This window comes from Lepidochelys olivacea (genome assembly GCF_965140295.1).
Source record: "Lepidochelys olivacea isolate rLepOli2 genome assembly, chromosome: 7".
Classification (NCBI taxonomy): Eukaryota; Metazoa; Chordata; order Testudines; family Cheloniidae; genus Lepidochelys; species Lepidochelys olivacea.
The window spans coordinates 113901411-113919233 of NC_140417.1; the positions used below are offsets into that span (position 1 = coordinate 113901411).

General features: G+C 44.6%; 1 protein-coding gene across 8 annotated transcripts in view; it reads left to right on the forward strand.

Moving 5' to 3' along the window:
* The window catches only part of ABLIM1 (actin binding LIM protein 1), a 321669-nt gene that overhangs the window by 232028 nt on the left and 71818 nt on the right, over positions 1–17823 (forward strand). For all 8 annotated transcript variants that reach the window (XM_084634868.1, XM_084634873.1, XM_084634874.1 and 5 more), the window contains exon 7: positions 8829–8916. In XM_084634868.1, coding sequence (XP_084490994.1) covers positions 8829–8916 — 88 coding nt within the window. The remainder of the gene's footprint in view (positions 1–8828; positions 8917–17823) is intronic.

The following is a 17823-nucleotide window of genomic DNA, read 5'->3' on the forward strand; positions in this document are numbered from 1 at the left end:
ATGTCTGCCCAGGCAAAATCCCCCCTCTGCCCCAGGGAAGGGAAGGAATCCTGGACTGTTTCCCTACACTGATTCTAAATGCAAAGAGTACACACTGCTGCTACCTCAGACTGGGGGAAGCACTGGGGCAGCAGAGGTGAGTTTTGAAATGTGACTCTTTGGCATGAAAGGTGTGCCTCGGGCAGCCCTCACTGGAAATGCCAAGGTCTCAGGGCAGGCTGCAAAAGGGAGAACAAATACTCCCAATACTGGTGGGTAACACTGAAGTTAAACTCCCCAGCCAGTCACAATCTGCTTCTGATCCCCCACACTGGTTATCAAGAAGCAAAAAAGAAATCACACAGCCCCTTTCTTGCATTCCAGTGCTCTGCCTCCCAATCAGCACCTATGTCCAGTACAGTGAGAAGCTATTTAAAAAACTCTGTTCACATATACAAAATGCTCTTCTGACCCCAAAGGGTTATCAGGTCAGTATATGTTTGGATCTTACCCCAGATACCACGCTGCCAGCCAATCCTTTAGTGCCTAAACTAAAGGTTTATTATAAAGAAACAAGAAAGAACAAGAAGAGAGTTATTAAATTGTAAAGCAGTCACACATATATACAAAGATTCAACGTTCATGTATCAGGTTCTTAGCAGTATTGGTGAGATTTCTGGCTTGCAAGTCCCTCTGTAATACATCCACAGTTTGGATGGGTCATTCAGTTCTTTTGTTCAGAGCTTCAGTTTGTAGCAAAGTTCCTTCAGAGGCAAGAAGTAGGACTGAAGACAAAAATGTGGATTGGGGATAATGCAGCTGCCTTTTATAGTCTTTTACCACGCAGCTTGTATTTCCTTTGTTCCAAACACAAGCTGCCCAGCAAAGGGCTTGGAGCCATCAGACTTCTGCCCCTGCATGCCTTGCTGAGTCTTAGAGTGTATCCCCTGACCCATTCAATGGGTTCATTGTACAGTTGATGTCCCTTGATGAGCCATCGAACAGGTTCAGTGCTGATGCCGTTCTGTCTGGGGGTGTCACCCAGAGACACAGCACAAGTTTGGAAATACAGATATACCCTACATATCTATAACTCCTAATACAAAGGTCATACAAACATATAAACAAGATTATCATACTTGGCAAAGTATAACATTTTCACAGATACCTCACACGGCATATTTGGTCAGATTCCTTGCAATTTTATAACACTGGTATCAACAATATCACCAAGTGTCTCCCATATTCCATACAGCGACACAGAGGGGAGAGAGGATCTGGTGGGAATCCATGGACAACGTGGTATAAATATGATAAAGGAAGAGTAGAGAACAGGTGGGTAGAGAGAGGGAGGAAAGAGGTACAGGAATCTTCCATACAGAACTTCTGAAATGTCCTCCGCCTGCAAATCATAGGAACAGCTGTGCAGGGGTCTTACTCTGGGGAGCATATGTTCTCACTAATCTGATTTCATTTCTTTGATTTATAATACCAAGGAAAGAAGTGTGTATTCTGGGCTAGGTAGGTGCCTTGGACAGAATATTAAAAAAGACAACAACAACAAAAGCAGCTCCCCCCCCCATCAGTCGACAATCAACCAGCAGTGCCCAAATCTATGGCATCCTGCAGTACCCAAATCAGTAGTACCCACTATACAGCTCTTGCCATGTGCCTCGGTCCCAAAAATCCATGTAAAAGGATGTACGTATCTTTCCCAACATCTCTCTGTGGCTTGCAAGTTTAGTCCTCTGGCTATTAGATTTTTGGTGAAATTGCCATGACCTATGTGTGGGTGAGTGAATAGGGGTGAGGTGGGGGGGAAGAGAGAGAGTGAGAGATTTTTCTCATCCCAGCAAAGAAGTATGGTGTGTGTTATGTATTATGTGTGTGAGAGATTTTGGCAGGAAGAAGGAAAATATGGGGAAGGGGGAAATATGGCAGAGGAAATGGAAGACGCAGTGTAGGGAAAGAAATCGGGAGGTATCCAATTGGATAGAGAAAGAGAGATAACAGAACTGAGAACAACTCAGGAAAAGAGATACTGTTGTCAGAATTTTTGATGAAACTGACATTTCAATTAAAACAAAAATCAGAAAAAAGTTTTAAAAAATTGTTGCCAAAATTGTTTTCTGACCAGCTCTTCTTATTCATCACAGTTGACTGACTGGTCCTTCTCAAGGGCCCAGAAGTTGAGCTAGTCACAAACAAGACAAGCCCCCCAAAATCATACAAACGTAAGTTTCATATGGCACAATGATGGAGGATCACAAAAAGAGAAGGTGAAAGGAAGGAAAAGAGAGGACAGTAGAGATCACATGGCACATAGGATGTGCACATTATTATTATTATTATTTATTACTATTAATTTATTATTAATAAACATGTATATTATAGTATCATCTGACGCCAGCCAGGCCATAGCTCCATTGTGCTAGCTGCTATACAGATATAGAGAAAATTATTGATAGTCCCCGTTCCAATTGGTCATTGGGACTGGTCATTAGGCTGATAAGGTGTCCAGTAAATTTGTCAAGCCTTATATGATTTAGTGATTGGTAGGTCTAGTCTAAATATAGTCACCATGACGGTGATAAAATGTGCACTAAAGATACTTAGCTGGGATGGCTGAATAGCAGCATTTTGGGAATTGGGAATTTGTTGTGGAACTTGATATTTTATGGCTGGAGACAGTATGTTTTAAGTAATTTGTGGTGGCTTTCTTCCAGTTTTTCTGGTTTATTTTCTTTTATTATTTTATATAAAACAAAGAGGAAGTGAAATAATTGGGCCAGATCTGCAGCTGCTGTAAATCAGCATAGCTATATTGAAGCTACATTGATTTACACCATCTGAGGATCTGACCAAGTGTGGTGTGTGTCTGTCTTTCTAAGGCCTTGTCTACACTACAGGGGGAGATCGAACTAAATTACGCAACTTCAGCCACATGAATAACGTAGCTGAAGTCGATGTACTTAGATCTACCTACCATGAGGTCCACACTACGTGATGTGACCGGAGACACGCTCCCATTGCCTCCCCTTGCGCTTTTTTTTCAGGTGTAGTAGAGGAGTTGACCGGAGAGCGAGCTGCAGTCAATTTAGCGGGTCTTCGCTAGATCTGGTGAATCGACCCCCAATGCATCGATCGCAGTGCTTCGAACCCCCAGTAAGTGTAGACAAGGCCTAAGAGGCAAGACAGGAACTCTCTAGAGCGTAGATACTCCTAGCTTGCTCAGGAAGTTCCTAGCTCAGTTTTACTCCTCCCATTTCTAAGCTTCTTTTGCAGGTTAGGTCGCTAGAAGACATAACTTTTCCTGACTTTTCCTGTGGCTGGCAATTGTCAGACAATTTGTCAGACATTCATAACACATCATTTGGTGCAAGTGTAATATGGTTTGATGGCTGCTTACGGTATCACTCCAGTGTCCAGTTGTACAGTTGCTTCAAGCAAGATGGCACCTGCAGTGATTGTTGTTGGGGCAGCATCTACGACATATGGGGTTGCTTAGTTTATAGCCCTGCAAGCACTAACCTCATTCCTTAGTAAGTGTCTAATCTGATGTGGGTACTGTATCCATATGTTCACTTTCTGTTGTGAAAGAGTTAATGCACTGATAACTCTGGTCCCTGGTGAGATGAAATCGCTTTTAATATCTGTGCTCTTTGTTTTCCAGTCCTTAGAATAGCACCAAATTCTTATCAGACGAGTTTATTATGAGTATCAATGTATTTAAGAGACTGGATAACTCAGGGGATTTGGATTTGGTAATGTGATTTTGAGTATTTATCACCTTTAGGTCACTTGTTCAGCTTCAGGTCAGGCAGCTGATGCTAGCCCGTGAATTGAGGTTACTTTCTGAAGTCAGATGACCATGCTCTAATAAGAATATAGTAGAACTATTATTGACCACCTGACCAGGACAGTCATAGTCACTATGAAATGCTAAGGGAGATTAGAGAGGCTATCAAAATAAAGAACTCAATAATAGTGGGAGATTTCAATTATCCCCATATTGACTGGGTACATGTCACCTCAGGACAAAATGCAGAGACAAAATTTCTCGATATTTTAAATGACTGCTTCTTGGAGCAGCTGGTACAGGAAACCACAAGGAGAGAGACGGTTCTCGATCTAGTCCTGAGTGGAGCTCAGAATCTGGTTCAAGAGGTAACTATAACAGGACCACTTGGAAATAGTGGCCATAATTTGACAACATTTAACATTCCTGTGGTGGGAAGAACACCTCAACAGCCCAACACTGTGGCATTTAATTTCAGAAAGGGAAACTATTCAAAAATGAGGAGGTTAGTTAAACAGAAATTAAAAGGTACAGTGACTAGAGTGAAATCCCTGCAAGCTGCATGGACACTTTTCAAAGACACCATAATAGAGGCTCAACTTAAATGTATACCCCAAATTAAAAAACACAGTAAAAGAACTAAAAAAGAGCCACCATGGCTTAACAACCATGTAAAAGAAGCAGTGAGAGATAAAAAGGCATCTTTTAAAAAGTGGAAGTCAAATCCTAGTGAGGTAAATAGAAAGGAGCATAAACGCTGCCAAATTATTACATTTTAAGTGTAAAATGCAATAAGAAAAGCCAAAAAGGAGTTTGAAGAACAGCTAGCCAAAAACTCAAAAGGTAATAACAAAATGCTTAAGTACATCAGAAGCAGGAAGCCTGCTAAAGAACCAGTTGGGCCCCTGAACAATCGAGTTACAAAAGGAGCACTTAATGATGACAAAGTCATTGTGGAGAAACTAAATGAATTCTTTGCTTCAGTCTTCACGGCTGAGGATGTTCAGGAGATTCCCAAATCTGAGCTGTCCTTTGTAGGTGACAAATCTGAGGAATTGTCACGGATTGAAATGTCATTAGAGGAGGTTTTGGAATTAATTGATAAACTTAACAACGACAAGTCACCGGGACCAGATGGCATTCACCCAAGAGTTCTGAAAGAACTCAAATGTGAAATTGCGAGACTATTAACTATGATTTGTAACCTGTCCTTTTAAATCACCTTCTGTACCCAATGACTGGAAGATAGCTAATGTAACGCCAATATTTGAAAAGGGCTCTAGAGGTGATCCTGGCAATTACAGACTGTCTAACGTCAGTACTGGACAAATTAGTTGAAATAATAGTAAAGAATAAAATTGTCAGGCACATAGAAGAACATAAATTGTTGGACAAAAGTCAACATGGTTTCTGCAAAGGGAAATCATGTCTTACTAATCTATTAGAGTTAGAATCATAGAATCATAGAATATCAGGGTTGGAAGGGACCCCAGAAGGTCATCTAGTCCAACCCCCTGCTCGAAGCAGGACCAATTCCCAGTTAAATCATCCCAGCCAGGGCTTTGTCAAGCCTGACTTTAAAAACCTCTAAGGAAGGAGATTCTACCACCTCCCTAGGTAACGCATTCCAGTGTTTCACCACCCTCTTAGTGAAAAAGTTTTTCCTAATATCCAATCTAAACCTCCCCCACTGCAACTTGAGACCATTACTCCTCGTTCTGTCATCTGCTACCATTGAGAACAGTCTAGAGCCATCCTCTTTGGGACCCCCTTTCAGGTAGTTGAAAGCAGCTATCAAATCCCCCCTCATTCTTCTCTTCTGCAGGCTAAACAATCCCAGCTCCCTCAGCCTCTCCTCATAACTCATGTGTTCCAGTCCCCTAATCATTTTTGTTGCCCTTCGCTGGACTCTCTCCAATTTATCCACATCCTTCTTGAAGTGTGGGGCCCAAAACTGGACACAGTACTCCAGATGAGGCCTCACCAATGTCGAATAGAGGGGAACAATCACATCCCTCGATCTGCTGGCTATGCCCCTACTTATACATCCCAAAATGCCATTGGCCTTCTTGGCAACAAGGGCACACTGCTGACTCATATCCAGCTTCTCGTCCACTGTCACCCCAGGTCCTTTTCCGCAGAACTGCTGCCTAGCCATTCGGTCCCTAGTCTGTAGCTGTGCATTGGGTTCTTCCGTCCTAAGTGCAGGACCCTGCACTTATCCTTATTGAACCTCATCAGATTTCTTTTGGCCCAATCCTCCAATTTGTCTAGGTCCCTCTGTATCCTATCCCTCCCCTCCAGCGTATCTACCACTCCTCCCAGTTTAGTATCATCCGCAAATTTGCTGAGAGTGCAATCCACAGCATCCTCCAGATCATTTATGAAGATATTGAACAAAGCCGGCCCCAGGACCGACCCTTGGGGTACTCCACTTGATACCGGCTGCCAACTAGATATGGAGCCATTGATCACTACCCGTTGAGCCCGACAATCTAGCCAGCTTTCTACCCACCTTGTAGTGCATTCATCCAGCCCATACTTCCTTAACTTGCTGACAAGAATACTGTGGGAGACGGTGTCAAAAGCTTTGCTAAAGTCAAGAAACAATACATCCACTGCTTTCCCTTCATCCACAGAACCAGTAATCTCATCATAAAAGGCGATTAGATTAGTCAGGCATGACCTTCCCTTGGTGAATCCATGCTGGCTGTTCCTGATCACTTTCCTCTCATGCAAGTGCTTCAGGATTGATTCTTTGAGGACCTGCTCCATGATTTTTCCAGGGACTGAAGTGAGGCTGACTGGCCTGTAGTTCCCAGGATCCTCCTTCTTCCCTTTTTTAAAGATTGGCACTACATTAGCCTTTTTCCAGTCATCCGGGACTTCCCCGGTTTGCCACGAGTTTTCAAAGATAATGGCCAATGGCTCTGCAATCACAGCCGCCAATTCCTTCAGCACTCTCGGATGCAACTCGTCCGGCCCCATGGACTTGTGCACGTCCAGCTTTTCTAAATAGTCCCTAACCACCTCTGTCTCCACAGAGGGCTGGCCATCTCTTCCCCATTTTGTGATGCCCAGCGCAGCAGTCTGGGAGCTGACCTTGTTAGTGAAAACAGAGGCAAAAAAAGCATTGAGTACATTAGCTTTTTCCACATCCTCTGTCACTAGGTTGCCTCCCTCATTCAGTAAGGGGCCCGCACATTCCTTTCTTGGCTTTCTTCTTGTTGCCAACATACCTGAAGAAACCCTTCTTGTTACTCTTGACATCTCTGGCTAGCTGCAGCTCCAGGTGCGATTTGGCCCTCCTGATAACATTCCTACATGCCCGAGCAATATTTTTATACTCTTCCCTGGTCATATGTCCAACCTTCCACTTCTTGTAAGCTTCTTTTTTCTTTGAAGGGGTCAACAAACATGTGGGCAAAGGGGTTCCAGTGGACATAGTGTACTTAAATTTCCCTCACCAAAGGCTCTTAAGTAAATTAAGTTGTCCTGGGATAAAAGGGAAGATCATTTCATGGATTGAGAACTGGTTAAAAGACAGGGAACAAAGGGTACGAATAAATATTAAATTTTCAGAATAGAGAGGGGTAACTAGTGGTGTTCCCCAAGAGTTAGTCCTAGGACCAATCCTATTCAACTTATTTATTCATAAATGATCTGGAGAAAGGGGTAAACAGTGAGGTGGCAAAGTTTACAGACGATACTAAACTGCTCAAGATAGTTCAGACCAAAGCAGACTGTGAAGAACTTCAAAAAGATCTCACAAAACTAAGTGATTGGGCAACAAAATGGCAAATGAAATGTAATGTGGATAAATGTAAAGTAATGCACATTGGAAAAAGTAACCCCAACTATACATACAATATGATGGGAGCTAATTTAGCTACAACTAATCAGGAAAGAGATCTTGGAGTCATCGTGGATAGTTCTCTGAAGACATCCACACAGTGTGCAGTGGCAGTCAAAAAAGCAAACAGGATGTTAGGAATCCTTAAAGGGATAGAGAATAAGGCGGAGAATATCTTATTGCCCTCATATAAATCCATGGTACGCCCACATCTTGAATACTGCTTACAGATGTGGTCTCCTCATCTCAAAAAAGATATACTAGCATTAGAAAAGGTTCTGAAAAGGGCAACAAAAATGATTAGGGGTTTGGAACGGGTCCCATATGAGAAGATTAAAGAGTCTAGGACTTTTCAACTTGGAAAAGAGGAGAGTAAGGGGGGATATGATAGAGGTCTATAAAATCATGAGTGGTATGGAGAATGTGAATAAGGAAAAGTTATTTACTTGTTCCCATAATATAAGAACTAGTGGCCACCAAATGAAATTAATGGGTAGCAGGTTTAAAACAAATAAAAGGAAGTTCTTCTTCACTCAGCGCACAGTCAACCTGTGGAACTCCTTGCCTGAGGAGGTTGTGAAGGCTAGGACTATAACAGGGTTTAACAGAGAACTAGATAAATTCATGGAGGTTAAGTCCATTAATGGCTATTAGCCAGGATGGGTAAGGAATGGTGTCCCTAGCCTCTGTTTGTCAGAGGGTGGAGATGGATGGCAGGAGAGAGATCACTTGATCATTACCTGTTAGGTTCTCTCTCTCTCTCTCTCTCTCTCTCTCTCTCTGGGGCACTTGGCATTGGCCACTGTCGGGAGATAGGATACTGGGCTGGATGGACCTTTGGTCTGACCCAGTATGGCCGTTCTTATGTGTGAAATAAATTGATGGTCCCAGGAATCCACTTATAAATCCCTCATTAAATTAGTACCATGGTTGACAGTGACAGAAAGGAGTGCCAAGGAATTAATTGGCCATTGAGACTAAACCATTCAGGTGGTAATTACACATTTGAATGACCCACTTTGTTGGGACAGTGTGGGGAAAGCTCACATTGCGACTAAGCAGTGTCTGTTCTGTGACAATTTCAGAGCAGCATCATATACATTAAAAAGAAACAAGAGGGAGATAGGCAGGGGCCTATCAGTGCATAATAATAAGATGGTGTATCACTTCCTTATCGCCCTGTTTATATTTCTTTAGGCAGGTGACAAGCATTATCATCCAAGCTGTGCACGATGCAGCAGATGCAACCAAATGTTCACGGAAGGAGAAGAAATGTACCTGCAAGGTAAGGATGCTTTCATTCCCCAACTGTGCCAGCAACAGGCTTAGGGTAAGACAGCCATTCAGGAAGTAGCATATCATCAGCGATCCTCTAGCAGCCCTGTTGATATCTGGTAGCACACTCACTTGCCCGCCAGGAGACTTCCATTTTCATTTTTCCCTTCTCAAAGTCATGGCAGTTTAGAAGACATCCTCTGAGATCTTAGGTAACTGGGATTACAGCTGCCTTGTCATCACTGATGTTCTCTGAGGGATGGATGTCACCATCCTGGTGAATGTTTCATATTAGGGTGCCCTAACAATTACCCTGCAGTCACCCAAACTGTGCTTTTAAAATGTATAGCAACAGGTACATTTTATTGGGCAGCCTCTGAATTTCAGTGGTTTACATAATCCTCGGCGAACAAATATATGTGGGACACCAGAATGAGTGAGAAATGGTTTTGAGCAACCATTTTTGTTGTTTCCCCCTTAGTTATTTTAATCATATTTTCTCCTTCTCTTTTGGAACCTGATCCAAAGCCTGTTGAAATCAGCGGAAAGCCTTCCAATAATTTTAATGGGCCTTAGTTCAAATTGTGTGTGTGTGATTTCTCCCCCACCCATCCATGCTTCTGTAACTTCTGTCTCTGAACCACTCTCTTTCTTCATGTTTGTTTTTCTATCTGAATTCCCCTTTTGTCTTGTCATGTTGCTCTTTTAATCCCCATATACTTGCTCGTGTGTTTGTGTGGTCTTCAATCTTTTTTCACATCCACTTCTTTTTTTCTGTCCATTTTCATCTCCTTTGTGTTTTATGTCTAACTCTTTCTATCACTTCAAGTACTGCCAATCTTTTTTTTTTTCCCACATTTCCCCCACATGCACTTCCCCTTCCAGAAGAAAATGTTCTTCCCTTTGGTTGAAATACACATTTGATCCAAATCTTGATCTGAAATCAACTCTTAGGCTACAGTTATTTTTCCCACTTGGCCTAATTTAAATGAATGTAGGTAGGAAGATGTCTAATATGCATCCTTACCAACCAGAAATTAAAGTTGGTGGATGCCTGAATGGTTGGGAATTGTCCAAGTGTGCACATGTCAAGAGAGCTTTGAGTACTTGGTTAAGGGGCCTAAGTGACTAGGGAAGAGATAAAATAGGATCTGGAGTCAGGCAGTCTAAGTGAAGAGTGAACTAAACAGTAAGGATTTAAGAAAGATTCCCACTGGAGCAATCCTGAAAGAAGAGAAGATAGTTGAAGGGAGGAATTCCTGGGCTGGTGGTTTTCTGTGCTCCCTTTGCTGTTATTGAAGACATGTGTTATAAAGAGGGCTTTCCTTCCTCCCGGCCCAGCTTCTCCTCTCTGCTTCACCATGCAGAGAATTCATAGTCCTGTATTATCACAGTCTGTAGTGCCTTGTAAATGATGTGCACATCAAGATCTGTGTATTTGCACCTCACTTTAGGGTCAAAAAGGAGGAGGAGGAGAGCTATTGGGGAGGGAGGCAGTTTTGTGGGTGATAAGTAGGGCCTTACCAAATTCATAGTCCATTTTGTTCAATTTCACGGCGAGGGAGTTTCAAAATGAGTCAGTTTCATGTTTTCAGATGTTTACATCTGAAATTTCATGGTTAATTGTAACCGTGGGGGTCTAGACCCAAAAGGTGGCCAGGGTGGGAGGGTCCCGAGGCTATTGTAAGGGCATCGTGGGATTGCTACCCTTACTTCTGCCCTGCTACTGGCAGGGTGCTGCGTTCAGAGCTGGGCAGCCAGAGAGGAAGGCTGCTGGCCGGGTACCCAGCTCTAAAACCAGTGCCAATATCAGTAGCAGCGTAGAAATGAGGGTTCCATGGTACGGGGGGGTGGGTGGGACCATATGTCCGGTTACCGGCAGCCTCCCACTGGAGTGGGGGGCTGACAGCTGGAGCCGTGGAGCTTCCTGCAGCTGAGAGAGATCCCGGAGGTCTGATCCACCCTGGGAGCACCCCTGCAAGGGAAGAGGAAGTCTTGACCCTCCCATCCCCAGCTGGGACTAGCAGCTGGAGTCCCGCACAGAGTCCCACCCCTAGGAGCCCCTGGCTGCGAGCAGATTTCATGGGGGGGGATCAGATTTCAGTCTGACGCATTTTTCATGGCCAGGAATTCAGTAGGGTCCAGTGATGAGTTAGAAAACAAAGGGCGACACGAGGGTCTGAACAGTATGAACAAGTGAAAAGTAAATGGATTTGTTCAACCAAAAATCCGTGGTGATGTCTGCCCTGCTGTCTGGAGTGGTTCGCAACCATGAGTGCCAACCTCCGGGCAGACTGTCAAAAAGCAGGGCAGAGCCCCAAACTGGTTGTATGTCCTGTAATTAGATTTCACCAAACCAAATGTGAGCTCCTGACGCACTATAACCGTCTTACCATGGGGTCACAGACAGTCCCCTTGGGCATTCCAGTCAATCTTGCCACCCAGGCAGGCTGGACTTAGTGATAGTTGGTTGCCATACTCCAAAGATCACAAAAGATTCAGGTTGCTTTCAGTCCCAAAAGACCAATCACTTACCCCAAGTCAATTTGTTCCTCCGATCTGTTACTAAAGACAATGCTTATAGCCACTATAGTAAACTAAGGCTTTATTAACTAAGAAAAGAAATGTTATTTACAGACTAAAGCAGGCAAACATATATACACAAATAAGTTAGTCTGTGGTTCCAAAAGATGACAGATTTATAGTAATCTGTCCATGCTGAATGTCTTTTAGGGCTAACCCAGGTTGACCCTGGGGATCTCTGCTTCTGTTCCTACTCCCGCAAAGAGAGAGGGAAATTTTTCTTGTGTCCCTGTTTTATCCCCTTCTTTCAGTATTCAATGGATGGGCTTTCTTGCATGTAGCTCCTTCAGTGGTGTGAGAGGGCCATTAACCAAGTCTTTGTATCATGATGTTCCACAATGGCCCACTTAATTTTCATAGCCCGTCTTGATGAGTGGTGGACCATTCCTCCTGACTGGGTTCACAGGTTTAGAGCCAGCGTTTTTACAGTTATAAAGCAAAACGTACATATCACCTTATAGCATGGGATGCAGACATTACAAGTGAAATTAATGCATGCAGTAACTTGCAAGCATTCCATAGATTTTAGACACTAATCCCATTGTGATAAGTCTAGTATCTGTCTTGAACAATACTAATGTACAGGTGAGCTAGTCTGGTTTCAAGCTGTGAATTTGTCAGTGCTCAGCTGATGCCTACAGCCTTGGCAAGAGCTGGCATCTGGTCTGACAGCATCACAATGTCAGTGGTAGGAAGGGCTGAACTGGTATAACTTGCACCAGTCTGGCATTCAGTGAATGGGGACCCAGTGCAGCCCTTGGTGTAAATGCAACTCCTATAATAGAGTCATAGAGCTTAAGGGCAGAGGGGACCACTGGATCATCTAGTCTGACCTGTCTATTACAGACCACCAACACTACTGAGCACACTAAAGCCAATGAGAACTGTACCCACGTACACCTTGGTGATAAATTTAGCCCAAAGCGATGGTGCAGGAGAGGTGGCTGGCTCCTTCATCTCTCCATTTCTTTCCTGCCATTCCCCCACTTCACCTCCCTGCTCCTTGGATTCAAGTTACGCTCTTTGCCCCACCTAATGGCAAATCAGTGCAAGTTACACTACTTTCCTACTTACAGCTGTTTTCTTACCAACTTACTGCTCTGACTGTATCACCAGACTCTTCAGGAAGAATTTTACCTGCTTGCTGCAGGCTGCATTTAGCTTGTTGGCTCTAAGTAGAGTGTACCTTAAAGTCTTTCCCATGGTGAAAGTCCCTCTTAGCTTCAGCTCATAGGAATATGGTGAAGCCATCTGTATAGGTTCCCCCTACACCGAATGGAGTGGTAGTAGCTTCCCAAGCATTTTGCTGTGGGGGCACGGGGATATGGGGATGGGAATAAGTGTGTATCATAAAACGAGTGAAAGCAGGAAGCTCCCTCCTTTCATAATTACCATCTCCACTGGGCATTGCCTGTGTCTGCATCTCATTCCTCCATTGCTCTCGATGTAATCAAGGAATCAATTCTGAAGCACTTAGAGGAGTGGAAAGTGATCAGGAACAGTCAGCATGGATTCACCAAGGGCAAGTCATGCCTGACTAATCTAATTGCCTTCTATGACGAGATAACTGGCTCTGTGGATGAAGGGAAAGCAGTGGACGTGTTGTTCCTTGACTTTAGCAAAGCTTTTGACATGGTCTCCCACAGTATTCTTGCCAGCAAGTTAAAGAAGTATGGGCTGGATGAATGGACTATAAGGTGGATAGAAAGCTGGCTAGATTGTCGGGCTCAATGGGTAGTGATCAATGGCTCTATGTCTAGTTGGCAGCCAGTATCAAGTGGAGTGCCCCAGGGGTCGGTCCTGGGGCCGGTTTTGTTCTATATCTTCATAAATGATCTGGAGGATGGTGTGGATTGCACCCTCAGCAAGTTTGCAGATGACACTAAACTGGGAGGAGTGGTAGATACGCTGGAGGGGAGGGATAGGATACAGAGGGCCCTAGACAAATTGGAGGATTGGGCCAAAAGAAATCTGATGAGGTTCAGCAAGGACAAGTGCAGAGTCCTGCACTTAGGATGGAAGAATCCCATGCACAGCTACAGACTAGGGACCGAATGGCTAGGCAGCAGTTCTGCGGAAAAGGACCTAGGGGTTACAGTGGACGAGAAGTTGGATATGAGTCAACAGTGTGCCCTTGTTGCCAAGAAGGCCAATGGCATTTTGGGCTGTATAAGTAGGGGCATTGCCAGCAGATCGAGGGACGTGATCGTTCCCCTCTATTCGACATTGGTGAGGCCTCATCTGGAGTACTGTGTCCAGTTTTGGGCCCCACACACAAGAAGGATGTGGAAAAATTGGAAAGAGTCCAGCGAAGGGCAACAAAAATGATTAGGGGTCTGGAACACATGAGTTATGAGGAGAGGCTGAGGGAACTGGGATTGTTTAGTCTGCGGAAGAGAAGAATGAGGGGGGATTTGATGGCTGCTTTCAACTCCCTGAAAGGGGTTCCAAAGAGGATGGCTCTAGACTGTTCTCAGTGGTAGCAGATGACAGAACAAGGAGTAATGGTCTCAAGTTGCAGTGGGGGAGGTTTAGGTTGGATATTAGGAAAAACTTTTTCACTAAGAGGGTGGTGAAACACTGGAATGCGTTACCTAGGGAGGTGGTGGAATCTCCTTCCTTAGAAGTTTTTAAGGTCAGGCTTGACAAAGCCCTGGCTGGGATGATTTAGTCAGGGATCGGTCCTGCTTTGAGCAGGGGGTTAGACTAGATGACCTCCTGAGGTCCTTTCCAACCCTGATATTCTATGATTCTAAGAACACGAATGCGATCCTGGCCCTGCGGTTGTCAGTGTGAGTTTTGGGTCCGGGATTTCATCCAGTGTGTTTATTGATGGCTACTTGAATGTTACATCTAATGAAAACAGAGGAAACCTGCAAAAAGAACAGTGTGTGTTGAAACAAACTAACCCACCTGTGTTTTCCAGCTTCAAGTTACCTTTATATAATAAGAAAAGGAGTACTAGTGGCACCTTAGAGACTAACCAATTTATTTGAGCATAAGCTTTCGTGAGCTACAGCTCACTTCATCGGATGCATCCAATGAAGTGAGCTGTAGCTCACGAAAGCTTATGCTCAAATAAATTGGTTAGTCTCTAAGGTGCCACAAGTCCTCCTGTTCTTTTTGCGAATACAGACGAACACAGCTGTTACTCTGAAACCTTTGTATAATAATGGCAGAGAGTCTGTAGGTTTGCCTGGGGAAATGACAAGGAATAGCACCTAAAATTTTCTTTCTCCCGTGTATTTCCTTATAACATATTTTTCTGCCTCACCCAGGGGTTTGGTGCCCAGGTGAGACGTTGCTTAGTGTTTAGAGAATGCCTGCTGTAGTTGGTTTTCATGTAGCCTTTCATGCTTTCCAGGCGTATTCTGTTAACCCGAATTTGTATATTTCAGAGCTTGCTCTGTGTTGCAGTGCTGGTGCATGCAGAAAAGAAAGCTGGACAGCTGAACATTTTGTTTGGTGTCTGCCAAGGGAGCAAACACACACATGCTAATGGAGGGATTAACAGCAGTGTACTGTAGAGTTTCCAATAGAAAAGTAATTAAACTGAACTAGGATGGATCTGGAAGATTTACATAGCTCTGAGCTGTTTCAAAATAAATGAGCACATTTGGGTGGATATAAAACCTAAAAGCTGGGGCTGGCTCGAAGTATGGGACTGTGCAAAATAGTCACATTTAACCTCATACCCACTTGATCTGAGTTTGGGTTTGAAGTTTGCTGTGTTTCAAACCTCCCACTGAGTTTAAGAAGCAAAATTGAGGTTGTTAAGTGAGCTCCTCCCTGAAAATCTCAGCTCAACTCCACTCTGCTTCACCCCAGAAGCCCAGGAACTGCTCCCCACCCAATTCTGCCCAAGGAATGTTCACATCTAGAGGCCCCAGCTGAGATCAAGTCCCCATTGTGCTACATGCTGGACACACACATAATCAGACCCCGCCCTTGCCCCAGAGAGTTGCAGTGTAAATATTTAAGACAAAAGGCTGGGAGAGAGGAAATGTTGCTAGCCCTGTTTTACAGAAGGGGAACTGAGTTCCAGAGAGAGGGCGTGAATTGCCCCAAGGTCCCACAGGGAGTCTGTGGCAGAGCTGGGAACTAAACCCGACTCTTTTGAGTCCCGTTTTAGAGCCTTAACCACAAGAATGTCCTGCCTTGTGAACGTTCCTGTTCATCAGGCCTTAAAGTGAACCTTCAAGGGCTGGTTTCCTTCTGACCTTTGCGGGGTTTGTACAGCCCTAGCTCTGAGGCTGGTGTTTCGGTACATGTCATCCTTTGTTATGCTTTCCCTGCCTAATGAGCAGTTTCTTCTCCTTACTTGGCTCAAACTCGGAGCTAGACATCTGATGCCGTGATTGAGTCCACGTGTTCCTTCCAGTCTCCTGTTGATGCTGTTTACATTGTGTGCTGCTGGCAACTGGAATCGCTCCTGGCGGTTTGTGCTTCAGCACAAGAAAGGGACCTTTTGAAATAAAGGCTCCCCTTGGAGCTGCCCTGACCCATACCTTTTAACTTGGCCTTTGTTGGGAAGGATCTCCTGTGCCTGCATGTGAGATCATATTCATGCTGAAATGCCATAGATTTTATTGTTTCATTGTGGATGCAGAGGAGTGGGGTGGGGAGGTTCCTTCTTGCAGGCAAACATTTGGCTCCCTTGTGGTTGGAATGGCGATTTGGCTTTGACCACAGTAGGGTGTAGTCAAGATTAAAAATCCATTTGGGTTTAGCCCCTGCTCAGAAGCAGTTTCAATCTGGATAGTAACTGGGAGCAGCATTTCAGTCCTTGGGAGGCTAAACTGTTGTGCTCCACAGGCAGAGAGTAGGAGAGACCGAGGTACCCCCAGTGCCCGAGGCAGGGAATTGATTAGGTGAGCTATGCCCAGATGATCCTAGCAGGCGATCCATTCCCCGTGCTACAGAGACAGTGAAACCCTGCTCTCAGGATATGGGTTTTCAGTGTATGGAAGGAACACAGGTATGGAGCGGTTTTAACCACCCTGTCTGCTGCAGAGGTAGCAGAACCTGAGCCTTTGGAGCTCCTTGTGCATCCCTGGGCAGCAACACGTGGGAGTGGGGCTGGCCAAGTGAGAAGCTGAAGCTAACCCTATGCAAGTCCACTGGCTAATGCCCCTCTTATAACAGCAGGTGTGACAGGTGTGCAACCTCAAGGGTGCTGCACCATGGCCAAGGGGAGAGGATTCCTTGCTCACCGGGGTGCCCTCCTGAGGTGGCCACTCAGGCATAGTGCATCAGTCAGGATTTTAGCGCAGAACATGCTCTTGTTTCTTTCTCTGGGTCCTCATTGCATTCTGCACTCTCAGAGATGGGGAGTGCAGGGTGGGATAGATTAGGTGATGCTAGGATTATAATACTCTACACTTACTGAAGATAGTGCCTTCCATCCAAGATCCTCCACGACACTTACAGGTGTTAATGAATTGAGCCTCACAGCACCACTGGGGGGTGGGGTGCGGGGAATGAAGTATTGTTATGCCTTTTTGACCCAAGTGGTTAGCTGCTTTTTGGGGTCTTGTGGATTGTTTCCACTAGGAGGAGAAATTGGTGATGGTCAGGTATTTCTCTGATACAATCCTGTTTGATTACAAAGTCCCGTTTCGCTGAATACAGGAGGAATCAAATTGGAGATAGTTTCTTTGCTCGCGGTTCGAAGCTTCTTTCAGCCAGCACTATACCAAAAAGTGCTTTCTTTTTTTTTCTCAAGGTCATGCCACAGGGCTCCCTCTCTGTGTCTGAGGCAGTTCTGCTCCTCTCTGTTTCTGCTGCTTTTCTTTCTCTCGCTCTCTCACACACACCCCTCTGCCAATCAATGCCAGTTTCAATCAGATTTCGCCCAACCCCTGAGCATAACAGTATTATGACCTCCATTTTGCAAATGAGAGAAAAGGTGAAGGGACTTAGTGGGAAGGGTTTACCCACGACTGTATAGGAAGTCTGTACCAGAGCTAGACATAGGACCCACTTCTCCTTCTCTAACCTCGGAGAACCAGCCACAAAACCAGCCTCCTTCCCTGACCCACAGCAACATGACTCTTCCATCTGCAACATCTGATTCGAACAGATCCTAATCCTGCTGCACAGGCTTGTGCGTGAGGTTTAATTCACTCATGTGTGAAAAGTACTTTGACACCCTCAGATAGATGCCACTGTAGGCTGGCAAAGTCTTTGTTTTTAGTGTTGTTGCATTTCTCACGTGCTGGGGTGGAATTTATGGGTTATTCACAGCACAGTGCAATGCAATGAGGGGTCCGTCCTAAGTATTTAAATGTTCTGCTCTCTGTGACCTGAAGTCATCTGATGTACTCTGAGTAAT